Raw genomic sequence first — 26605 nt, 5'->3', positions numbered from 1 at the left:
TGACCAACCCACTCCAAGGAAGGCCATATGAGAGTTGGGCCTTACCTGCTCAATAGTTGGAGCGATGATGCTTACTGCAGATTTGGGCCAAATTATCTTCCCAACTGCTCTGTATGTGTTACCCAAGGTTAGGACATAGAATGTCCAGAAGTGGGGTGGAGTGGGAAAGGTGGATTTTTGACTGTGCATACTAGGAAGCATCAAACTCTTAAAAAAGAACATGGGGACAAGAGCTATCTCTGTCCAGAGTAAAGGGAGAAGCCAAAAGTTCGCCCTGTGATCTGCTTGTAATCAGCATTGTTCATCAAGATTTTATGCTTCCCCTCACCACTCCCCTCCTTCCTCTCCCCCTCACCCCCACCCCAATCACTCTAGCTTCACCCTATGTGGACACTAGCCACTGTTTTCTGTTCAGCAAGGCAGATCCACTTGAGCCTGCAGTCAATGGAGCTGACCCCTAAGGGTTTGAGGTGGCTACATTTTCTCAAAATAAACATGATTTCCAAGGAGAGAACCAATCTGTCCAAGTGTCTTGAGTGCCCCCAAGCTCTTAGAAGAAAAGGTTTTACATCATGTTGACTGTAGAAGAAATCAGGAACTGGTTCCCTTGGAATGAAGGTGACAAGGATCATGAAGACACTGCCTTCATGTCTCTAACCATTGGAAATGACACCCTTAACTTGGTGAACCTGATCAGTGTTGATAGCCACTTTTGATAATTTATACCAAACCATCCCATCTGTTCTTTTAAATAATGGGTGGGGGGTGTTTGTTTTAACCCTGGATTTCTTAGATAAGTAAATTCAGTGTCCCTTCATATTTTCTTTGTCTGGGCAATGGATTGTTTTGAAGATCACAGACTTAGTGCTGGAAGACACCTTAGAGATTATCCAAATACTTTCATTTCAAAGATGAGGAAACGGAGGCCCAGAAAAAAAGGTAAAGTGACTTTTGACAAAGGTGAAGTGGGTCTTAAGTGGCAGTGGCAGGATTCAAATTCAGGATTTTTGTGTTCGAAATTCAGTGTTGTTGCCACTACTCTACACTACCGGTCTCTTGGGGATATCAAGAAAAATGTGTGCCTCTAGTCAGACAAAGAAGCTCACGAATTTCTCCACATGCAAAAAGATTGATTTTTCTGAGGCTCTAAGGCAACAAATTCTGAGATTCCTTATATCTGTCAGAGGCTGATAGAGAACAAGGGGGGAAGATGTATAATCTTTCTCCATTGCATGATTTAGCTAAGAGTGAATCAAAAGCCAAATAGCAGGAACCTAGTAGCCTTGTGTTGCCCTTGTCTTGGGTCATGGCCCAGATTAAGGATAGGGGTAGGAGAGGAAGTACTATTCCACAGATATTAGGGATGACTACAAGGCTGAAGTGAGTACACTAGGGCAGTGGATAAGGAATTGTCTGTCCTGCACATGCTTTCATAACTATAGTCTCCCTGGAGGCTAAAGGCTGGACTAGATGACCTCTTTGCATATCTTGTAGCTCCAGAAGCCTCAGGATATGAAGAATTCAATTTTGTTTTTTTGCTGAATAAGTCATGCCTATGTAGGCAAAGCAATGTGTTTCTTTTAGCTAATTACATAAATAGCTCAGAAAAATCTACCATTGAAACTTGAAGGTGAGAATTACTCAACAATGGATCAAAATTGTACTTGGCTTAGTGTAGAAACAGCAAAAGGCTGAAGGATTTTTTCTCTAACAGTTGGGGAGAGATCTAAAGCACAAACTCCCCTGGCATGGAAGCTCCTTCTCTCTTATTCAGATTTTGCTAAGCCTGGGTACAGAGGAGACTACTAAAAAGAATCTTAAGACCTTTCTTTTCAATAACTATGAACAGTTTGAAAAAGTTTCCCAAGGTAGATAAACATAAGCTAGTCCTTGCATTGAGATTGCTATCCTTATAGATGTAAGGGGGTTGGCCTTTGACAGTTCAGTTGTCTGAGGCATAGATCTGATTGAGTGTTCTGAGATAGAAACTAATGATTTCATGACAGGGCAGTTGTTCATTATTTATATATGACTTGCTGAGAAAGAGTGGAAAGAATATACTTTTGCTCCCTACTCCTACTTGCTATTGAGAAAAACAGAAACCCAAAGTTACTTCTTTGCATTGTATATACTGTAATTGTTGAGTGGGAAAACAAGGAAGAAAGAGAGGAATCCTGCCAAAGAAGCAGAATTGGGGAGATTTTTGACAAGATTAGGATAAGACTTGAAGCCTTTTCCTGAAAAAAAAATGTATAACACTACTTTAGCTGAAGGCATCATCAAAGCTTGAAGCTGGAAGTGATGGACACTACAGTTGTTGTCAAGGAGCAAACCCAAACTAAGGAGAGGAAAAGCTTGCAGGGTGGAACACTAGAGAAGAAACCTAGCAGACCTTTTTGTCCAGCTCAGATGCTGTGCCTAGTGAGGTGTTAGTCCAGCATAGCATGGATCAGCTCAGTTTAATAGTGGAAGCATTTGTTCAAACAGATAAGCTATGCTCATCAAGAAACTTTTATGGACACTGTCCAAAACAGAAAGATAATCATTGAAGTCTTCAATTCCAGAGCCGTGAGTTATCCTGGCCACATGAATTTCCTAGGTGTATGCCTTAGTACCCTAAGACTCAAAGTTTGTGCCTGCTCTCTCCATATATACCATATGCATTTGTGGGAGAGTGTGATTCAGGTTTATGTGTAGAATGTTATATAAATATTATGTATTTGCTTTGCATTTTCAATAAATATTTTAGATAACATTTTAAATGTTTTAGTGATTGATTTATTAATGGGAAAATGCATTGGTGAAGACTTGTGAACTACAGTACTAGTAGGAACAATCACCAACAAGGATAACCTATAGAGCCTCTGGAGTACTGAGTATAGCAGCTGACCTCCCATTGGAGAAGTCCCAAATTGCCAACATGGAGAAAGGTCAAAGGGAAAAAAGTCAAAGAAAAAAAAGTGAGTACCCTAGAGAGGCAGGAAGCAACAAAGTTAAGAAAAGCATTTCTGGACAGATACTTAGACCCTCAGCACCTATGGCTACCACAGGAAACTAAGACTGTGCACACACCATCAAAGTGAAGTGCAGCAAAGAGTCAATCCCATGGGGTCCAAAAAGCCCTGCTCTTGTGGTAGAAGCTGTTTGGGAACCTTCATTCTCCAACTGATAAGACTTCAAGTATCTGAAGTGCTATCACTAAGAAGGAGCATTAGACTTGTTCTGCTTCGGCCCCAGGTGACAGAACCAGAGGGAAAGGGCAGAAACTGCAAAGAGGCGAATATGGATTTGATGCCAGGAAAGACTTCACAGTAATTAAAGCTGTCTAGAAATAGGATCAGCTATGGCTAGGGGGCTCAGAGTGTGAGCTCCTCACTGGATGTCTTAGAGTGGAAGAGGGATGACCATTTGTTGGGCATATTGTAGTGGGGATTTCTTTTGGTATGGACTGGATTAAATGGTAGCTGAGGTGCCTTCCAACTCTAAGATTCTGTGATTCTTAGATTTATGGGCACAGGCCAGAGGGGAATCCAATAGGTCGTCCTGCTTAAAATGTCCCTTCTAAACCCAGATCTGGGCTAAGCTCCTGGTCACTCTTCCCAAGACTCAAGCAGCATGGCAGGGGTCAGTGAAGTTTCTGTCTTAGATCCTCCTCATCTCCATTCCTACTCCTCTCCGTACTCTTATCTTCCTTGAGTGTCCTCAGATGATTCCCATACTCAGACCCTAATAAAACCTTCTTTCAGGGACCAATCACACCAACTCAATCACACTAAGGTGTAAATGACCCAAAAGGTCCCATATGGAGATTTTTCCAGAAGTACTTACATTTTCATAGGGAGCAAAGACTTAAGTCAGAGTAACATTCTGACATCAGGAAGTTTGGAGAGGAGACAGTTAGGGGAGAAGAAGAGTTGCCACAGTGTCTGCTGCCACCTACTGATGTAGCCAGCCCAGGTTCTGGGAAACAGGTACCGCCTTCCCACTGGCCTAGTGTCTACAACTTTCCTTTGTTTACCCAGTCAAAGCCCACTCAAACAGGCTTTCAGAGGCTAAAGGACATAAGGCTAAGAGAGCCACTGGTCCCTTCATAAGGCTGGAGATGGCTACCAATAACCACTGAAGGTTCCCTGAGCCAGCATTCATGTGACCCTTTGCTCAGGCCTAGCGTTTGATTCATTGACCAGATTTCCCTCTTAGACTTCAGCTGTTGCTGAAGGAGATCTGAGACTTTTCCTTCCTTCTGGGAGGTACAAATGGCAGTCACTATGGGACTCTGCCTTAACTGTTTTCTTGCATCTCAGCTTCCCTTACACCTGTGGATGCTGAAAAGTCTTTGGTCCACTCACAGCTCTCCACTGCACCACTCAGCCCTTCGACAATCCCAGTTAATCCCTCAAGTATGGGAATCCCCTCTGCTGTGACTTATACACCGATCAAATTCACCAATCTCCCACTCGGCTCTCTAGTTCATTGTTACCAGCCTATATACACCCCCATTTAGGAGTCTGTTTGGCTAAGCTGGAGCATAACTTCCCACTCCTGATTCCTCTTAAGGGAAATCAGCCCTAATCTCCCTGAAAAGGAAGAGCTCCAGGTGGGTGCTGGTCCTCTCTAGAAGAGGAAGCAACAGCCAATCCTGGAGATGCCTCTAGGAGGAATGAGAAGAACACATTTGGTATGGAAATATTTTTTTTCTGACAATGACGAAGGGAAAAGAAATAATACTTACCGCAATCTCTGTTACTAAAATATCAGTAATACTTCCCAATACTGTTACAAAATCAAAAACATTCCAGGCATCTCTGAAATAATTCTAGGAGAAAAAAAGGACAGGAAATATCGTCTGACTGATGGTGAAACTACATAATGAAATGGGAACTAGAGGAAGTAATATTGGGATAGGAGTAGGGGGCAAGGAACTGACAAAACCATGAACTCAATCTCCTCTAGATGACCACAGTGAGTCATTCATTGTTAAATGTGTTAGCCAGGGGTACAAACCAGAAACTGATCAGAGTCTACACCTGACTGCCAAGAAAGACAGGCTTTTTTGTTGTTACTAGGGCATTCCCAGATTTCAAATAGAATGAGTATGGCTGACATTATCACGTGGACATTAGGAGCCACAAGTCACACGTTTATGTGGCCAAGGTCCCCTGACTAGAGACAATTGTGTATATATCCATAAACACAATCCCAACTAGCTAAACAAATTCAACCCTGGTAGACAATGGCCTAAGAGCCTGTTCAGTCATTTTAGTCCTGTATGACTCCTTGCGACCCTGTTTGGGGTTTTCTTGGCAGAGATCCTGGAGTGGTTTGCCATTTCCTTCTCCAGCTCATTTTACAGATGAGGAAACTGAGGAAAACAGGGTTAAATGACTTGCCCAGGGTGACACAGCTAGTAAATTTCTGAGGCCAGATTTGAATTCAGGAAGATGAATTTTCCTGACTTCAGGCCAAGCACTCTACCCACTAGTTGACCCAAGAGGAGGGTCTTAATTTAATGGTTGGACTTACCCATTGAGGATGGGTATTTAGACAAAAGTATCTCATCAACTGAGGCTTCCCAGGGATCATCCCAAGCTTCTCCTCAAACCTTAAATTCTAATATGTTAGGAAGGCCATGGTTTCCTTTGTTACTTGATCAACCATATGCCAGCATTAAAATATCCACATTTTGGGGAGAAATCCCTGGCCTGGTCATGAGAAGAACTATGCTGCAATCACAGACAGGCCCCCACATGCTCCAGGACCGCCCCCCTCCCCCGCTTCTGGCTCCTTTGCCCCATGCTGACAACTCAGGCTCTTCTGAGAGGTTCAAGAAACAGGGGTGGGGTGAGAAATGAGGGAAAACTCTCCTCTACCTGCAGCTAAGCCACATGGCTCTTGTTTGAGCTTGCTATAAGGAGCATTGAAGAACCCATGCTGGCTGGTTAGCAAAGACCAGGGGATTTCAAGTTCACCACCAACCTCCAGAGTGGCAGATCTTTTCCATGATCCAGCACTCCCAGGACCAAGAGGAAGAGTCAGCATGCTCTTTAGCTTTCCTTGATACCCAGTGCTCACTGGCTTTTATTATCACTCCCTCTGAAGTCACACCATCCAATGGTATCACCCAGTTCAGATCCTGATCGCTGTCCCCTACTGACTTTTTGGACACCCTCCCACCTTAGTGACCAGCACCTGGATTGATATTCTCCATAGCCCCTGCCATTGTCCGAGGTGACTTCAACATTCATGTCAATGGCCCTTCTAACATCCTGGCCTCCTAATAGCCTCCTCAATGCCAGGAGACATTTGGTCTCAGTGGTTGCACCTTAGTCCTCCCCATCACCTCTAGATGGCTCCACCTCTAAGATCTGGTCTCTGGAATTCCCTTTTGTGATCACACTCTTTTCCTCCTCCCACCCTACTGCCTCATTCCTCTTAAACCTGTTTTTTACCCACCTTGTGACCTCCTTCTCCTCAATCCCTACCAGTACCCTTTTTCCCAATTCACCATCCTCTCTTTCAATGCAAATCTCTTCTTTCACATATCAATCTTTTAAGTCAGATAGTATAAGCAATTCTCCCCCTTAAACTCCTTGCCCCTTTGTCCTTCTACTGTCCTTGCTAACTTCCAAACCTGGTTCACCTTATTTGCTTTTGCTACCTAGCTACTGTTAGGAGTCACAAAACTTTGCAGCCTGCATCCACTACAAATTCATGCTATCTGAACTCAACTGGGCTTCACTGCAGTACAGAAATCTTTTTAATCCTGGCAGAATGACTACCTATCAAACACCGCACAGTGACTATTTCAGACCATCTTCTGTTTCCCTTCAGAACCCAGGACTCTGCCTTTGTCCCCTTCTCTCATGGCTGACCTCGAGTCCTGCTTCACTGAAATGTTTTGAAGCCATCTATTGCAAATCCCCTTGTTTCTCCTCTTCTTGTCCTCACCCATCCTTGCCTCCTTTTCCTCAGTCTCAGAGGATTAATGACCCTCTTCCTAATTAGACACAACACTTGTACTTGTGATGCTGATCCCATCCTTTTGAATCTACTCTAGGATCTGTGTCTCTATCTGCCTCTCTCTCCCTTTTCCTCTTCTGTTCCCTCCCTTTCCTTCCTCTCCCTCTTTCTCGTATCTTTCTCTGTCTCTCTCTATTTCTCTTCTCTTTGTCTCTTTCCTTTCTTCTTCTTCTTCTTCTTCTTCTTCTTCTTCTTCTTCTTCTTCTTCTTCTCTCTGTCTCTGTCTCTCTCTCGCTCCCCTCCTCTTCTCTCTTTGTCTCTCTCTCTCCTCTCCTCTCCTCTCCCTCTCCCTCTCTTTCTGTCTCTCTGCCTCTGTCTCTGTGTCTCTGTCTGTCTGTCTGTCTGTCTCTCTCTCTCTCTCTCTCTCTGAATCTTTGTCTCTCTCTCAACTTCTCCAATGTCTCTTTTCCTGCTGGTAAAAAAAGTCTTGCTCTCCTATCCTAAGAATAGACCATGTCTTACTTTCTTAACACCTCAAGCTATCATTGTAGATCTCTCACCACCCCTTCCATGCTAAACTTTTAGAGTCTACACTCTCTACCTCTACATCTCTACTATGAGCTCCTTAAACCCCACCATTCCTGTACCTCCATGAAGGCCATCCCTTCCTCCAGAATGCCCTCCCTTCACATTTTTTACCTGTTCAAATACCCAGGGCAGGCACCTGCCACCTCCTTTACAAATCCTTCCTTGATTCCTCAATTGAAAGTGATCTCCTCTTCCACAAATTTCTTAGAGCGTTTTGCCTGGATCTCTCTTTGCCTGGATCTTTGTCCTTATCACATGCTACTAAGTATCACAAGATAATAGATTTAGAACTTGAGGGGACCTTAGAGGTCATCTAGTCTAACGTCTTCATCTTAGAGATGATGAAACAGAGGCTCAAAGAATCTGAGTAACTTGGACAAAATTATATAAGTAGTAAGTAGCAGGGCTGGGATTTGAACCCAGGGACTCTGGTGTCAAATCCCATCCTCTTCCTAATTTACCAGTTTGTAAATAAGTAAGACTATAAGCTCCTTAAGGACACAGACTGCCTCATGTTTCTCCCCTTTATTCCCAGCACTGAGTACTCACGAGGCCCTTGTACTTAGCATGCTCTTAGGAATTATTCAGTTGAAGGAGATGGACAGACAACATACCAGCACCCCAAAGGCGATGATCTTCAGTACACACTCCATAGAGAACATCGAAGTGAATACAATGTTCAAGCCCTTCAGCATCATTTCATACTCATAGGGGGCGCCATAGAACTAGCCAGGAGAGGAAAGAGAGGGCTAAATATTAAAAGGGACACATATAGCACATGATAAAAAGCTAACTTGCCTGGGCTTTCAGCCACTAGTGAGGTTCTTAGAATCATAGGATCAAAGAGCTAGAGCAGGAAAGGATTTCAGAGACCATCTAGTCTTTTGTTGCTGTTTAGTTGTTTTTTTCAGTTATATCAAACACTTTGTGACCCCATTTAGGGTTTTCTTGGCAAAGATACTAGAGTGGCTTGTTATTTCCTTTTCCAGCTCATTTTACAAATGAGGAAACTGAGGCAAATAGGGCTAAGTGACTTGCCCAGGGTCACACAGCTAGTAAGTGTTTGAGGCAGGATTTGAACACATGAAAATGAATTCCCAACTCTAGGCATAGCACTCTATCCACTGCACCATGAAGCAGCACCATCTAGCCTAGGGGTCAGCAAAGCACAGCCCAAGGGCCAAATGTGGCTCATTTATATTAAAATGAAAAAAACATTCTCAGCTCACAGGTTGGATAAAAACAGGTCCATGCTCATGGTTTATCAACCTCTGATCTAATCCAATTCTCTCAGTTTACAGAGAGGGCAACTAAGATCCAGAAAGGGGAAGTGACTTGCTGAAGGTCACACCCATCATTAGGGGTAGAATAAGGATTCGATTTCAGACCCTCTGACTCCAAATCTAGAGTTTTTTCAACCATACCATAGTTTGCTGAAGCAGCCAATCCACACTAACAGAGCAAAGGGGCTAAGTCATCAACGCTGAGACAATTGAGGTAAAATAATCATTTTCCTTACCATACTTCACACAAGGTAAGCACTCAATGAATATCTATTGAATAGAATTGAATTTCCCTTTAATATGGCAGCAGGGGCTGGGATTCCACCACCACTCTTCCTAGGGGGATCCTCATTTCCTACTTAGCTTTAGAGTGTCACCTGCCCCAAGCTGGGCCAGCATCAAGAGCAGCATATGCCCTAGTGATGTGAGACTACTCACCTTCATCATCAGGACAGCCGTGTTGAGGGCAATCATGGCCATGATGAAATACTCAAAGGGCGGGGACACCACAAACGTCCACGTCTTGTACTGGAAGGACTGCTTGTTCTGAGGCATGTAACGGGTCAGGGGCTTGGCACTGATGGCAAAGTCTATGCAAGCCCTCTGCAGGGAGAGAGGGGGACAGCACAGTGAGCTTGGAGGAGCCAGTGGCAAAGGGAAGCGCATCTCCTCTGAAAAGGTGAAGAGAGAGAAGTAAAAGCCTTTCCTAGCATGTCTGATGCCCTTATCCCTCGAGACTGTTGGCAGCAAAGACCTGAAGGGGCCTGACCACTGGGCTTCCCAGAAGAACTCTATTGCCTTTTTCCTCATGAAAAGTGCCCCCTTGTAGTAATGAAAATGATACAGTGTTTTACAGTTTATTTACAAACTGTATATTTTTGTACAATTACTGTTACATTATCTTTTTAACCTCATAACCACCCATGTGGCTAGTGGTGCAAGTATTTTTATCATCATTGAAGCTCAGAGAGCGAAGTGATTTGCCCAGTTTCACTCACCACCCATGTGATCTTGTCCAAGTAATAGAAGAGCAGGAACTTGAAATCATGCCCTCTGACTTCCATACCAGTGTTCTTTCTATACCATATTGCTATTCCTGCGGTGGCAGTGGCAGCTCTATGTCCCCTATACCTCAGCATAAATGTCCAGGTTGCCAATCACACATAAGCTGGAACCTGTACAGTCTACAACTGTTCAAGCAGAATGGGTCTGAAACTGGATGACTTCCAGGGAGTGGAGAAGTCCCAGGATCCACTAAATGTTCTGAGTCAAACTTGGATCATAGAGTTTACAGTCAGAAGTGAGAGGGACCATTAAGTCTTTCCATGACCAAAAAGATCCCTTCCCCCAGGGGACTATGAGCACCTGGGTCAGGGCTATGATAACTTAAGCCAGTGCTACCCAAGGCATGGCCAATTTGCTTTATGCTTCTGCCTTTAAAAAAAGAGGTAAAAGGGCGGAGCCAAGATGGCAGCTGGAAAGCAGGGACTTGCATGAGCTCCCACCCAGGTCCCTCCAAACACCTATAAAAATGGTTCTGAACAAATTCTAGAACTGCAGAACCCATGAAATAGCAGAGGGAAGCAGGGCTCCAGCCCAGCACAGCCTGGATGGTCGCGGGGTAAGGTCTATCACACAGGGCTGGGGAGCTGAGCGGAGCAGAGCCCAGCCTGGGCCGCACAGACCAACCAGACTGGGAGCCGGGCAGAAGAGGCCCTAGCACCGTGAATCAGTGAGCTGTGGCAGCTACCAGACTTCTGAACCCACAAACACCAAAGACAACAGAAAAGGTTAGTGGGAAAAGCTGCTGGGACAGAGTGAAAGGAGTTCGCAGTTTGGCCACCACCCCAGGGGCAGCAGAGGTGGTGCAGCTACAGAACTACAGCTGCAGTTGCTTCAGGCCCCAGGCCCACCTGGTGGGAGGAATTAAGTGGCAGATCAGAGAGGGAGTGCAGACCCAGCTTAGATCTGAGTCCAGTCCGGGTTGGCAGTTCTTGGGGGAGGAGTAGTGCTGGTGTGGCAGAGCTTGCTGTGTAGAAATAGCTCTGAAAACAACAGCACAGCCCCTCAAGCTTGGGACAAAGTACTCTATACTCTACAAGCAGTCAAACCCAGACGAAAAACTCAAAGGTCAAGTAAGTTGGCTAGGAACATGGCCAGGCAGCGAAAACAGACTCAGATTCAGACTCAGACTTTGGAATCTTTCTTTGGTGACAAAGAAGACCAAAACATACAGCCAGAAGAAGTCAATAAAGTCAAAGAGCCTACATTAAAAGCCTCCAAGGAAAACATGAACTGGTCTCAGGCCATGGAAGAGCTCAAAAAGAATTTGGAAAAGCAAGTTAGAGAAGTAGAGGAAAAATTGGGAAAAGAAATGAGAGTGATGTGAGAAAACCATGAAAAACAAGTCAAGGACTGGCTAAAGGAGACCCCAAAAATACTGAAGAAAACAACACCTTAAAAAATAGACTAACTCAAATGGCAAAAGAGCTCCAAAAAGCCAATGAGGAGAAGAATGCCTTGAAAGGCAGAATTACCCAAATGGAAAAGGAGGTCCAAGAGACCACTGAAGAAAATACTACCTTAAAAATTAGATTGGAGCAAGTGGAAGCTAGTGACTTTATGAGAAATCAAGATATTATAAAACAGGACCAAAGGAATGAAAAATTGGAAGACAAGGTGAAAAATCTCATTGGAAAAACCATTGACCTGGAAAATAGATCCAGGAGAGAGAATTTAAAAATTATTGGACTACCTGAAAGCCATGATCAAAAAAAGAGCCTAGATATCATCTTTCAAGAAATTATCAAGAAACGCCCTGATATTCTAGACCTAGAGGGTAAAATAGAAATTGAAAGAATCCACTGATCACCTCCTGAAAAAGATCCCAAAAAGAAAACTCCTAGGAATATTGTCACCAAGTTCCAGAGCTCCCAGATCAAGGAGAAAATACTGCAAGCAGCCAGAAAGAAACAATTTGAGTATTGTGGAAACACAATCAGGATAACACAAGATCTAGCAGCTTCTACATTAAGGGACTGAAGGGCTTGCAATATGATATTCCGGAGGTCAATGGAGCTAGGATTAAAACCAAGAATCACCTACCCAGCAAAACTGAGTATCATGCTCCAAGACAAAATATGGATCTTCAATAAAATAGAGGGCTTTCAAGCTTTCTCAGTGAAAAGACCAGAGCTGAATAGAAAATCTGACTTTCAAACACAAGATTCAAGAGAAGCATGAAAAGGTAAATAAGAAAGAGAAATCATAAGGGACTTACTTAAGTTCAACTGTTTTGTTTGCATTCCTACATGGAAAGATGATGTGTATAATTCATGAGACCTCTGTATTAGGGTAACTGAAGGGAATATACATATAGAGAGACAGAGGGCACAGGGTGAGTTGAATATGAAGGGATGATATCTAAAAAATAAAATCAAATTAAGGGATGAGAGAGGAATATATTTGAGAGAGGGAGAAAGGGAGAGATATAATGGGGTAAATTATCTTAAAAAAAAAAAAGAAAAAGCATTTCTGTAGGAAGGGAAGAGGTGGCAGGTGAGGGGGAATGAGTGAATCTTGCTCTCATCAGAATTGACCTGAGGAGGGAATAACATACACATTTAATTGGATATCTTACCCCACTGGAAAGAAAGAGGAAGGAGATAAAAAAGGGGGGATGATAGAAGGGAGGGCAGATGGGGGAGGAGGTAATCAAAAACAAACACTTTCGAAAAGGGACAGGGTCAAGGGAGAAAATTGAATAAAGGGGGATTGAATAGGAAGGAGCAAAATAGTTAGTCTTTCACAACATGAGTATTGTGGAAGGGTTTTACATAAGGATACACATGTGGCCTATGTGGAATTACTTGACTTCTTAGGGAGGGTAGGTGGAGAGGGAAGAGAGAAGAGAATTTGGAACTCAAAGTTTTAAAAACAGATGTTCAAAAAAAAGTTTTTGCATGCAACTAGGAAATAAGATATACAGGCAATGGGGCATAGAAATTTATCTTGCCCTACAAGAAAGTAAGGGAAAAGGGGATGGTGGGGAGTGGATGACAGAAGGGAAGGCTGACTGGGGAATGGGGCAACCAGAATATATGCCATCTTGGAGTGGGGGGGGAGTAGAAATGGGGTGAAAATTTGCAATTCAAACTCTTGTGAAAATCAATGCTGAAAACTAAAATAATAAATAAATAAATAATAGAAACAGCAAAAAAAAAAGTAACCAAAAAAAAAAGAGGTACATCTGGCACCCATGAATTCTTCAAAACTCAGGTGATGGACCACAGTTTTGATCCTAATTAAAAATGTCTGCTTGTCTTAAATTTGCCAAGTTCTAATCCCACTCAAGTCCCTGACTTGACCTAGGGAAGAGATAGTGGTATAGAAGTATGGGGTGGGGTGGGGAGGCGGATCTGGCTACTACTGCCTTCAAATAAAAGGTACTTTCCTGTGTCTTAGTACCTTCAGAGGAAGATCAGATTTTTTTCAACAAGGCTACTTCCTTCAGCAACACAAACCTCTGTTTCCCTGCCTGACAGACTCATCAAAATAAAACCCAGAACTGGAAGGCAAAAAAATAGGCTGCCTCCTAGTAGGGAACTCATGGACACCAAAGCATCCCCCTTCATTACTGTATCACCGTAGAGAGTCCCTGTCCTTAGTCAAGAGACATGACCATATCCTCATAGGGTCAGCCACTACTAGACCGTGCCCATGAGTAGACAAAAAATTTTTCATTTGGAGTCTAGGTATCTTTCTGCAAAGATTCATGGGAAAAGCCAGAGGCAAAGAAGTTTCCCACCCAAGAATCAGTACGTAGAGGGATCCGTCATATCAAACCCAGTGGTCTCTTTACAAATCAACCCTGGTTTAAAAAAACCAAAAAAAGAGCAAGACACACAGATGGTTTGTAATCCCAGGCCCAGGGACACAGCATTACCAAGAACCTTGTGCTGCTGAGGTAGAAGGAGAGAGGCCTCCCCAACAGCCCCAGATGTCAGCTAGGAACTCTCCCCTCACCACCTGCCAGGGTTCCTCTGTGGAAGGCCAGGACTCACAAGGTACCTCATTCTTCTCCAGGCTGCATTCTGACATCACTTTGTCTCCCTGCTCCTGGAAGGTGATGATGATCAATGCCACAAAGATGTTGACGAAGAAAAAGGGAAACACAACAAAGTAGACCACATAGAAGATGGACAGCTCCATCCGGAAGCCAGGGCTTGGACCCTGTTCTTCATATGTTGCATCCACTGAATGTTTTAGTACCCTGGAAACAAACAAAGGGAAAGGGAGTTTATTTCTGGCATAAAAGTTAGAACTTGGATTTGGGAAAAAAAACTCCCCCCCCCCACTAATGAATGTGTGGCAATAGAAAGATCACTGAGTCAAGAGAATCAAGAGAGCTGGGTTATATTCCTAGCTCTGCCATTAACTCTTCTATGGTAGCCTTTTCAAAGAACTAGATCTTAGTTTTGTTCATCAATTCTATAGTCTTATCTATTTCTTCGGGAATTTTCAAAATTCCACCTCTTGATAGTTTTAGATTTATTTATTCTCTAATTCTTAAAACTACATATTCAGTTAGTTAATCTTTTCCCTTTTGTTGATGTAGGTATATTCATTCTTTTTCAGTTATTTATTTTTTCTAGAATTTATTCTTTGACCCACTGATGTTCCAAATGCCACTAAGTCTTCATTTAGGTCTTTTGCTTTTGTTTGTGTTCCCTATGTTAACTACTATTTTTATTAAATTATGGTCCGTAAAAGATGTGATTGGTATTTCTTTTAAAAATGTATAATTTTTGTGTCCTAGTACATGGTTTATTTTTGTAAAGATATCATGCAGTGCTAAGAGATGTTTTCTTTAATATTCCCATTCAGAGGATACCATGTCTTTTAGCTAAATTCTCCAATAGTTTTGTTCAGTTCTGTAATTTCCTTTTTGTTTTTCTTTATGTTAGATTTTTCCAGCTCTGACAGAGGAATATTAAAAGTTTCCTGCAGTCATACTGTGGTTTGTTGTTTGTTTTTGTTTTTGTTTTTTTGGCCATTGGCTTTTTCTTTTAAGAATTTGGATGCTATGCCGGTTGGCGCATATATGTTTAGTACTGATGTTGGTTTATTATCTATGCTTCCTTTAAACACTTTATAGCCTCTCTATCTCTCTTGATGTTTGAACTTTCATTTTTTCTTTGACTGACAGCATGACTACACCATCTGTAATAATAATAATAATAATAGTTCACATTTATATTGGGCTTTGAGGTTTTTCGTTGTTGCTTTTTACAGATAGGCTCTCATTTGATCCTTGCAACAAACTTGTGAGGAAGGTACCATCATCATCTCCATCTTCAGATGTGGAAACTGAAGCTCAGAGAAGTGAGTGACTTGCTAATAAATATCTGAGGCAGGATTTAAACCCAGATCTTAACTGTAAGACCATCACTGTAGACCCCATCATGTTACCTTTAGATAGGTGGGCACAATCTAGGACCAGATCATATGTGATATGGCTTAATGGCTTGAGCCAGCAAGCATAAGCAGTCCTACTTACCTCCCTCCTACAGTCCTCCTTTTCATCCTTCTTCTGGTCCTCATTCCCTTTTCTTTCCTACCCCAGCCTTTTCAGAACTGGAGTCAGAAAAGCAGGGTTGGGTGCCCTGCAGGGGACTGCTCCTAGCCTCCCTAAGGTAAGCACTAAGGGACATTTGTGAGGACAAGGGTTATTACTGTATGTGAGTGCTGGCCTCCTTCTGGGGCCTGCTCCCTAGCCAGGGCTTAGGCCCTCTTTGTGATGCCAAAATGACAAACCAGTTCCTCAAAGGGCAAGAAGGAGAGCTATTCTTCTATAGCAACACATTTTGGTTAGCACAGTGCCTGGTCCAGTGTAAGCACTTAAGAAATACTTATTGACTGACTGACTCTTTAACATGGTACACCATGAAAAAAAGTGCTAGAATTGGAGTCACACGACTTGAGTTCAAATCCCGATTCTGCTACTTACTACCTGTGTGACTTTGGGGAAGTCACTTAACTTCTTTGGGTCTCAGCTTCCCCAATAAAATGAAAAGGTTGGATTAGGGCTCTACAGTCCCTTCGGGCTCTAAATCAATGATCTTCTGTGTATTATTTAGGAGGGAGACTTACTTAAATGCTCTCCACCTCTTGGAATCATATACAGAAAAGCATATTAGTATCAAAGTGTATTGTACCCCTCTCCCCATTTATCATGCTCATGCCTGAAATCTTTAAAAAGGCAGGATGATATGAGATTGCTTACTGTCTCAGGGAAGTGGGGAGGAATAGAATTTAGAACTCAAAACTTTACCCCCCAAAAATGTTTAAAAATTGTTTTAACATGAAATTGGAGGGAAAAAATAAAATATGTTTTTAAAAAGGACAAGGTAAAACACATTACATTTTTCCTAGCTAGGCTCTTGCTATCCTTGATTAAAATAATCCATTAAGAAAAAATTAAAAGGCAAGATGGTATAATGGATAGAATAGTACACATGGAGTTAAAAAGACTTGGGTTCAAATTCCACCTTAGACACTTACCAGTTGGGTGACTTTTGGTAAGTCACTTAAACCCTTTGTGCCTCAGTTTTCTCATCTGTAAAATGAGAGAGTTAGGCTTCTCATTCTTTCTAATTCTAACTTTATGATTGCATGATACCCCTTAGTAAGGATCCTCTCTGGAGCAGCTGTCTGACTCTCTCCATGGGAATTTCCTTGTATTCTCTCTTGTGTGCCAAAACATTATCTATCCATCTCCCTCCTTCCCCAGCCACAAAGAACCTGGTGGCAACTCACGTTGGCCACCCTTCTCCTGTTGATACTGTGAAAAGAGTCAGCAAGGCCCAGAGCACGTTGTCGTAGTGAAAGTCGTACTTCTTCCATTGCCTGGGTTGAGCTTCCACTTCGTCCTTTTCATAGTCCAAATACTGACCCCTGAAAATGGGAGCATAGGGCAGGTTAGGGAGGGAAATTATGTTGGGGGTGTTCTTTCCTTACAGAAAGCATGTATAAGAACCAGAGAGACAAGGAAGAGACAGAATCCCTTTGCCGAGAACTCATGAGCATCACTGCCATCTTGTACACATCTAATACCTTGAATTTGATGGGATTCTCAGTTCTCTGAGTTAGTGTTCTTGGCATTTGGGTGGCACTCATTTAAAAACTCTCTATATTAGAAAAGTAATGTAGTCCAGTAGAAAGAGACCTTGCTCTGAAGTTAAAGGACCTGAGTTCAAAACCTGCCTCTACCTGTGTGACCTTGGGGAAGTCACTCTGAGACTCACTTTCCTCATTTGTAAAACAAAGGGATTGAACAACACAGTCTTTAAAATCCTTTCCAACTCTAAATGATCCTTTGTGTCAAGTGTTGACTTTTTTCCCTACACTAAAAATGTTGGTTCAAAAGTCATATTAGAAAACCTAAGAATTTTGGTCCAATCCCTTGACTCTGGTGTGAGCGAATCAGTTGCTCATCTCCATTTGGAGCAACAAGGCAGAAACTCTTGGAGATGTTTGATCTCTCCTAAAGGGGTTTGATCTCCCACCCATTCCCCAATAAACATACATCCTATGTTCAATGTGACTTATAAACTGTTCTTCTCCATGAAAATCTTTAGTAAAAAGGAAAGGATTTATATGATCTAAAGAGAGTGGAGCCTAGCAAAAACAATAGCCTATTTGAAATAAAGTTCTTATATAAGTAAATGGCCATTGTAAAGGATTTAGGCATAGCCATTAGGTCTGATGACTTAGTTTCTTGAAACATTCCAGCAACTTCAAACTAATTCTGGGAACCTCTACCCTTGGTCCCATGGTTTTCATCTTTCACTACTGTCTAACTTGCACCCAACACCTAATACCTAACTGCACCAATAGCCTGCCCCCATGTTCTACCACTACCACAGTCTTGGGGTGCTCTTTCCTGGCACCTACTTTGATCATTCCCATATCCTTCCTGCCTCCAAGCTATCTCCCATGACAAGTTTTCTAGGGTATAGGAAAAAGAATAGCTACTTACCCCAATACCTCCTATACTTCTTTCCTAAGGGAATTGAAGGAGGGAATTGAAAGCACTTCAAATGGCCTGTATTTATGGATTTCTCTCCTACTAGGCTAAAAGCACCACGAGGGCAGGGACTGTATATGTCTCATCTAAACTGCACAGTCTTTATTGATTAAACACAAAGGTTTTCTTTCTAACCCAGAAACAAAGTACAACCTATTGCCTCAGAGACAAAATGTCTCTCTCTCCTCCTCCTCTTCCTCCTCCTCCATCTACTTCTCTCTCTCTCTCTCTCTCTCTCTCACACACACACACACACACACACACACACACACACACACACGCTGTTCTCAGTTTATCACTATCATGGTTATAGAGGTGGCTCTGGTCATTTGGGTCTGTTTCACTGAGCAGTGTGGGCTCAATTGCCCCAGAGGAGACAGGAATCTTCTGGGAATAAAGTAGGGGCACGTATCAGGATTGGAGTCATATGGCAGGACCAGGTTTACTTGGATGGGCCTCAATGGGCCTTTTTATTTTAGCTTTTCTCCAGAATTACATACTAGCTGATTTTCTCTGGGTAGATTTCCACCACCACCCCCCATCCCACCCTCCTGACATTTCTACTAAAACAATAGGCCAAATGGGTCCTTATAGGAGTAAATTTTACTGTTACTATGTAGTGTTACCATGTGACTACTGATTATTCCTAAGTCATGTTACCGTGTTTGGTTACTGAGAAGCATTGATTTGGTCTGGTTAATGATTTTTGAAAAGGGCTCTATGGTATGGGAAAAAGTCGAACCAGCTCTATCACGGGATGGACTTGGGCAGGTCATTTAATTTCTTTGAGTGTCAGTTTCTTCAACTATAAAATAGGGACGATGAAACCCGTACTATTACAGAGGCTAACAGGTGGTATAATGGGCTTGGATTCAGGTAAATTTGAGTTTAAACCCTGTCTCAGACACCTGCTTGCTGAGTGACCCTGGGCAAGTCATTTAACTTTCATTTGTCTCATTTTCTCCATCTGTAAAATGGGGATAATTATAGCCCCTACCTCATAAAGTTGTTGTGAGGATCAAATGAGACAAGATCTGTAAAGCACTTTGCAAAGTATATAATAAATGTTAGCTATGACGATGACGATGATGAGCCTCACAGGACCACCATGACATGAGGAATTCTGGCACAAAACACACTGTAAATCTTCAAGTAGTACAGAGATATGAGTTGTTGCTAGGCAATATTGCTATGTTGGGGTTACTAGTTGTTAAGTATTTACTGTCTTATCCGTGGGGCAGCTAGGTGGCACAGCACATAGAGCATTGGGCTTGGAATCAGGAAGACCTGAGTTCAAATCCAGCTTCAGAAACTTCCTAGCTATGTGACCCCGGGCAAGTCACTTAATCTCTACTTACCTCTAGAGAAGGAAATGGCAAACCACTCCAGTATCTTTGCCAAGAGAACCCCATGGACAGAGGTCCACTGGATCGCGAAGAGTTGAACAGAACTGAAATGACTGAACAACAATAACAATGTCTTATCTACAGCTAGTCCCTCAGGCTGAGAGACCTCCCCCATATAGGCTGGACTAAATTCAAAACTTAAAACACATCTGCCAATCCCTGGCTGCCCTCGAGAGCTTCTGACAAGGAAACTGTGCCCTCAAGATTCCTGGGCCGAGGTTGTCCTTGGGGTCTCTGATAATGTCATGGCAGCCCTGCCTGTGACTCAGTTTACCTGCAATCCCTCTGCAGCTCTTTGGATTCATCTGTGCAATAGAAGAATTTTCCTTTGAAGAGCTGCACAGCAATGACGGCAAAGATGAACATGAAGAGCATGTAGACAATGAGGATATTGAGGACATTCTTCAGGGAATTTACCACACAGTCAAACACAGCCTGTGGAGAGAGAAGCATGAGAGAGGAGGCGGAGCAGGGAGCGTGGGAGGGGCTGGGCAGGGCCTCCGGAGGGAGAACTGTGAGAGTTGGGGTATGGGGCAGATGGTCACATCTGCGACAGTGATGAAGAAAGGCTCGTATAGGCCAGAGGCCAAGCTCAGCCTATGGAAAGAATTGTGGGTGAATGAGGGATGGTGGGAAGACAAAGAGGAAGAGAAAGAGAAAAATAAAAACCAAAGCCATCACTAAGCTGGGGGTCTTATTCACTTTGAATGTGTATGGGGCAGAGGAAGAGAAAGATGTTTCAGGCTTGCTAGCTGCTAACAAGCTGAGGTTGAGCTCAAGGCTGCTCTCACCTCCCTGATATTCTGGGACTGGAAAGAAATCAGAAGCCTCTTAAACTGGGAGTTTCTAGAGGGCAAGGTTCATGTCTTGTTTCCACCGGGCTAAGTCTGAGTTCAAGGCTCCTTCCATCCTGACCTCCTGCTGGCTGGCTACATGGAGAAGTTGGGTGCCTGCCTCACAGAGAGATGATGTGGTACAGGAGGAAAAAAGCTGAGGCCAATCCTACTTCTGTCACTTACTACCCATGTGACCTTAGGCAAAGCACTTCACCCTCCTGGGCCTCGGTGGCCTCATCTGTTAAGTGAGAGGGCTACGCTAGATGGTGCCGGAAGTCCTTTTTAACTCCCAATCTTTGATCCTCTGTAAGGGTGCCTGCCTTTCTCTAGTAAGGTCTGTCTTCTGGCCAAATGAGAAAGGTTTCTTTGAGGGTGGAAGTGACAAAGGTCATCAGGGTCTTTGGGGAAGACAGGACCTCAGCTTGCCAAGCAGCATCTCCTACTCAAGGGGCTTGGGCAAAGTTCCACAGGCTGAATCCTCCTCAGGGACTCAGAAGTCACCTGGTACAATCACCCAAACAACAGGCATAAAGTGGAGAAATTATTTCTGTAAACTCAACCTATAAAGAGTATAGAGAAGACATATAGCATAAAGTATAGATGACCTATCCCCTACGACCTAGTATAGAGGAGACCTGGTGTGCAAAGAGCACTGGACTTCAAGTCAGAAAACCTGGTTTCAAATCCTGACTCTAATAATTACTAGCTGTGTGACCTTGGAAAACTCACTTCATGTCTCTGGGCCTCAGTGTCCTAATCTGTAAAATGGGGATGATACTTGTACTATCTACCCTCACAGAGTTGTCACAAGGATAGTATTTTATAAAACCTTAAAGTGCTATATAAATGAGATTATTATCACAAATGGTCAGGATCCCAAAATATCCTGAAAATAAGGGGCCTGTGTTCTAACTCTAACCCACCAAATGATTGTCTGATGGTTCCAACAGTACCTGCCTCATCTCTTCATTGGGACTAGTTGGACTTTAGCAAGAAGGAAACTTCAGCTGTGTGAAGGTGACAGAGAGTGGGTGTGGGATGGGGTGGAGCTTCCTGTCTACCAAGATCTAACTCAAAAGCATGGCCTCTTTGGGACTCTTGGCTCCCTGCTTACTCTGAGTCAGAAAGCCTTCCAACTAGGCCCATAGGTAAGGGGGGGGTGGAAGGAGGAAGGAATGGCACCCCCCCCCACTTCCTTCAGCTACTCATTGAGTGATGCTCTGTGCTCCCTGGGCTGTGACGAAGGACATTGAATGGGACCAGGGTCACTCTGCTACATGTTTGTGAAACGTTCAGAGGAAGATTTGGAGCTAGTAGGAGATAGAATATAACTCAAGGAATCCAATTTTGCCTAAACATTTTGGACAAACATGAAACTATTCCTCCTGTGGAAGGACTCATATCTTCCCTTCCAGACCCTCTAGGCCCTCTCTCTCTCTCTCTCTCCCTCTCTCTCTCTCTCTCTCTCTCTCTCTCTCTCTCTCTCTCTCTCTCTCTCTCTCTCTCTCTCTCTCTCTCTCTCTCTCTCATCAAAATAAATCAGACTTTCCCCTACCCCTGTGCTTCAAAGATCATCACCTCTCCCTCCCTTCTTTCACACTAGGCAAGAAAACAAGGGACCAAAGCAGTCAGTTCCCCCATCCAAGTCCATCCCTTTAGGACCCTGATTCCTTCAGGCTCCAACCTTTAGTTTTGGCAAGCGTTTGATGGTCTTCAGAGGCCTCAGGACTCGGAGCACTCGCAGTGACTTGATCGTGCTGATGTCTTTCCCTTTTCCTCTAGAAAGGGAAAAGCCACAGAGAAAAAAACAGGGAGGGAGGAATTTGGCTTGTGTTTGGCTCTCAAGAACCCCCCTCCCCACTTCATTGTACCAACGTGCACCACTGCAGGCCTTGGGCAGGACTCATTCTGCACAACAAAGTCCCAGACCCACTGCTGCTCAGGGCTGAGGGGCTCAGTTTCAGCCACAGAAAAATTAACTGCCCAAACTTTGTCCCTATACTGCAGTCCATGGACACATCAGCATCTCTTCTCTTCCCTGGAAATTCCTCATAAACAGTCGAGGGCAGGTGGAAGGAAGTGCCTGGTTACATAGTGTAGAGCAAACCTCATATCTGGAGGAGGAAAAGGAAGAGGAGAAGGAGGAAGAGGAAGGCAAAATCATCCCTCCTCAGGAACAAGCTAGATTGGAGATCTCCTTCACCAGGGAGGAAACACAACTTTAAAGCATAGATTGATAGTCATACATCCCCCTCTGCTGCAGGAAGGAGAAAAAACCAGCTCCAAACCTCATGGGGAGAGAGAAGCAGCAAACTTTGTTTTAGGCAGAATAAGGTTTCCATCTTCACAGAAGAGGAGCAGCTCCTCAACCTGATCAACTTCCTGTGATCAGACATGCTAAGCCATGTAACAAGGAAACTGTTACATGACTGAAATAGCATTTCCCATTCAGTGCATGCAGGTGCTGTCCTGGTTGGGGAGGTTTGGGGGGAACGGTTACAGACCACATGTAGGAGTTCAATACTAAGTGCAGATGATGTCAACCAATAGAAAATGAAAGCTGTTGGGTTTTTCTCCCTGAGGGCTGTGAGGTTTGGCACCCTAGATCTTTGGGAAAGCTAGCCCCAAGACCTCCCAGGATGCCTACTTATGCTACAGGGAAGGGAGAGAGGCATAGGAATGGAAAAGGAAGAAGAAAAGGGAATAGGGAATGTGGAAAAGGAGGAGGGGAAAGAGAAAAGAAATAGAAGGAAAATGAGGATGGAGAAGGGAGGGAAAGGCCCAAGAAGAAAGACGGGGAAGAGAAAGGGAGAAAGCAAAGGAAAAGGAGGAGAAAGGAAAGGAAATATAGAGGAAAGGACAGGGAGAAGAAGAAAAGGATGGACCGAGTTCTGCTCTTGTCACACTAGCCTTTATGGCTGATAAACCTGCTGAAGACCCACCTCTAGGGAAGGAAAGTAAAAGTAACTTGGTCTGTAGCTTTCCAAGGAGACTGCTGAATCTCATGAGGCAGGAAGGACTCCTGGGGTAGCTGGTTAGTTAAAAGCTCTCTATTGGTTGCACCAACTGTCTTCTAGTTGCAACACTGAAGGCATAGGCTCCCAAGACTCAGGTTCCAGGCTCCATACTCTTTTAGGCTCTGAGTTTAGCCTCTAGCTAAGCAGAGGCAGATAGGTGGTGCAGTACATAGAATGCTGGCCTTGGAGTTAGGAAGACCTGAGTTCAGATCCTGCCTCATCATTTGTGACTTTGCAAAAGTCACTTGACTTCTCTAATTCTCAGTTTCCTCATCTGCAAGATGGAGAGAATAGCACCTACCTCTCAGATAGGATAAACTGAGATAATATTGGCAAAGCACTTTAAAAATCTCAACTCACTATGTAAAGACTAGTGGTTCTTATTATTAGCTAACCCAGAAAAAGGCCCCACCAGGCTTTGTGATTCTGGCTGTTTCTGAATGCCATCACAAATGGTGTTTGGTTTGGGAGGTGAGGTGGTTTTGTTCTAAGAAAACACAGACCCGTAAAACAAAATTATTTCCCACATGTTCAGAAGACACAGAAAACCTGAGTTAGTGTGGTCAAGGAGAAAATTAAGAACCTGGTTGGGAATGGGAACAACTGATGCCTAGCTCTAAGGTATACAGGCCTAACCACTCACAATTACAAGATACAAGTGTCCAGAAGGTCTGTCCAGAAGCACTGTGAGAATCAGGAAGAGATCTAGGACCAAGCTGCGTCTTCAGATCAGCAAAGGGGAAAGCTTCATGGGTCTGCTGCCCATCTACAGGAAGCTCAAGGGGGAAGAAGGATCACTAATGAATGCCCAGAAGGAAAGAAAGTCCCCTACTGGGTTTGAGAAAAGATGAGAGATGTTCAACAAACCTAAGTCCCTGTGGAGTCTTTCCTGAAGAATATCAACAAAGAGAATCAGCAGATCACAGGAGATAATATCCAAGGAGAGGAAGATCAGAACCAGGATAAGACCACTGTTTAACAGTAGATGGGTGTAAGTAAGGTGGATTTTAGTGTAAGGTGGATTTTAGTGTGTGTAAAGTGGATCTCTGTTATTCTTTCTTAGAGTTCAGTTTCCCAGGATCCATAGCCATAACAATCTCTTATTCCCAGGTATTAGATATGAGTTCTCATGATTATGGTCCAAAAAATCCTCACCATGCTTGCACAGCATTATATAATGATAAATAATATAAACATTTGTGCTTAAGTTATAAATATCCACTGAGACTGCACAATGAGATACAGGAATGAGATAAAGTAAAATTGGAGGCTATTGCTGGCAATATGCCTTCTTTGCCTGATGCCCTATAAAGCAGGTGGGCACTGGTCAGTGAGTAAGGAACCCTTAGGGTGGAATGCACAAGCTAGAATGCTGTGTTTACCTCGATTGGCCCCCATTGAGGCTTGAGGGGATTTAGGAGACTGCACAAGCTATGCCTGTCTCGATTGACCCCATCAAGACATAGGGGTAGTTGCCCCCTACTTCTCACTGGCCCCTATGAGAAGGGCGATTAGGGAATGCTGTAGGAGTTGGTGCTCCCATTATCAGCATACTCCCTCTTGAGAAGACGACTAGAATAAAGTAAGATTACTAACCCCTCTGAAGCTGTCCTCCTGTCTGACCAGATCAAGAGTGAACCTGTGCTATCAGCCATCCTGTGTGCTAGTATTATCTGTCTTACAATGGGATAATGGCAACAGACAAAAGCAAGAAGGCAGAACTATTTAATTCTTATCTAGCTTCTGTTTTCTCTTCCAAGGAGAATGATCTTTGGACTGAGACAGATGGAATAAAAATCTTTCATGGTGAGGTGTTGGTAAGAGACCAGCCTGCTATTTTCATGAGTTTAATCATTAGGCACAGAAAAGTTACATCCTAGGATACTGAAAGAACTGACAGATAGTTGCTAAGCCACTATCAGTGATTCTCTGAAAAATCATGAAGAATGAGAAAGGTACCACAGAACTGATGAAGGGCAAATGGCAGTCCAATTTGAAAAAGAAAGAAAGAAAGAGAAAGAAAGAAAGAAAGAAAGAAAGAAAGAAAGAAAGAAAGAAAGAAAGAAAGAAAGAAAGAAAGGAAGAAAGAAAGAAAGAAAGAAAGAAAGAAAGAAAGAAAGAAAGAAAGAAAGGAAGAAAGGAAGGAAGAAAGGAAGGAAGGAAGGAAGGAAGGAAGGAAGGAAGGAAGGAAGGAAGGAAGGAAGAAAGGAAGGAAGGAAGAAAGGAAGGAAGGAACAAAGAAAAAAGAAAAAGAAAGGGAGGAAGGGAGGAAAGAAGAAAGAAAGAAAGCAGGAAAGAAAGGAAGGAAGGAAGGAAGGAAGAAAGAAAGAAAGAAAGAAAGAAAGAAAGAAAGAAAGAAAGAAAGAAAGAAAGAAAGAAAGAAAGAAAGAAAGAAAGAAAGGAAGGAAGGAAGGAAGGAAGAAAGAAAGGAAGGAAGGAAGGAAGGAAGGAAGGAAGGAAGGAAGGAAGAAAGGAAGGAAGGAAGAAAGGAAGGAAGGAACAAAGAAAAAAGAAAGGGAGGAAGGGAGGAAAGAAGAAAGAAAGAAAGCAGGAAAGAAAGAAAGGAAGGAAGGAAGGAAGGAAGAAAGAAAGAAAGAAAGAAAGAAAGAAAGAAAGAAAGAAAGAAAGAAAGAAAGAAAGAAAGGAAGGAAGGAAGGAAGGAAGGAAGGAAGGAAGGAAGGAAGAAAGAAAATTATAGGCCAGTGAGCTTAACTTTTGATTTCTGGCAAAATTACTGAACATATAATTAAAGGTATAGTTTGTGAAATGGTAATCAGTAAGGATAACCGTGGCTTCATCAACAAGAGTTCATGCCAAACTAACTACATTTCCTTCTTCAACAAGGTAACTAAACTAGCAGACTGGAGGAATGTTGAAGACATAGTTTCACCCAGGTTTCAGCAAAGCATGTGACAAAATCTCTCATGCTGTGCTCATGGATAAGATAGAAAGATGCAGGCTAAATAGCTGTGCAGGTAGGTCGATTCAGACAGGTTGAATGACAAGACAAAAGAGCTGTTATTAATGGCTCAATGTCAACTTGGAGGGAGTTATCTGGCAGAATGCCCCAGGGATGTGTCCTTGGCCCTATGCTGTTCAACATTTTTATCAATGGCTTGAACACATAGAAGGCACACTTGTCAAATTTGTAGATGTCATGAAGCTAGAAGCAATAGCTAACACACTCTATGACAGTCAGAATTCCAAAAGATCTCAGCTGGCTAGCACCATGGGCCAAATTTAATAAGATTAAATTTGATAGGGAAAAATTCTACACCCGGGTTCAAAAAATCAACTTTATAGTTTTACAGAATGGAGAACATAAAGATGGTTGGGCCACTGTTCATGTGAAATAGATTCAGGCATTTTAATGAGCCATCAGCATGAGCCAAAAAATGTTTATTGTAGCTTATACTACCTTAAAATA

At 43.1% G+C, this 26605-nt stretch overlaps 1 protein-coding gene across 1 annotated transcript in view; it reads right to left on the bottom strand.

Annotated features, from left to right (window-relative positions):
* CACNA1B (calcium voltage-gated channel subunit alpha1 B) overlaps positions 1 to 26605 on the bottom strand; it is a 257782-nt gene that overhangs the window by 59202 nt on the left and 171975 nt on the right. Inside the window, exons 26-32 of the mRNA XM_036750823.1 lie at positions 21846 to 21939; positions 19600 to 19760; positions 16650 to 16787; positions 13902 to 14103; positions 9270 to 9434; positions 8163 to 8273; positions 4733 to 4816 (exon numbers count right to left, since the gene is read on the bottom strand). Coding sequence (XP_036606718.1) covers positions 4733 to 4816; positions 8163 to 8273; positions 9270 to 9434; positions 13902 to 14103; positions 16650 to 16787; positions 19600 to 19760; positions 21846 to 21939 — 955 coding nt within the window. The remainder of the gene's footprint in view (positions 1 to 4732; positions 4817 to 8162; positions 8274 to 9269; positions 9435 to 13901; positions 14104 to 16649; positions 16788 to 19599; positions 19761 to 21845; positions 21940 to 26605) is intronic.

The sequence above is a fragment of the Trichosurus vulpecula genome, chromosome 3 (assembly GCF_011100635.1).
Source record: "Trichosurus vulpecula isolate mTriVul1 chromosome 3, mTriVul1.pri, whole genome shotgun sequence".
NCBI lineage: Eukaryota > Metazoa > Chordata > Mammalia > Diprotodontia > Phalangeridae > Trichosurus > Trichosurus vulpecula.
This window is presented reverse-complemented; position numbering and strand designations above follow the sequence as displayed.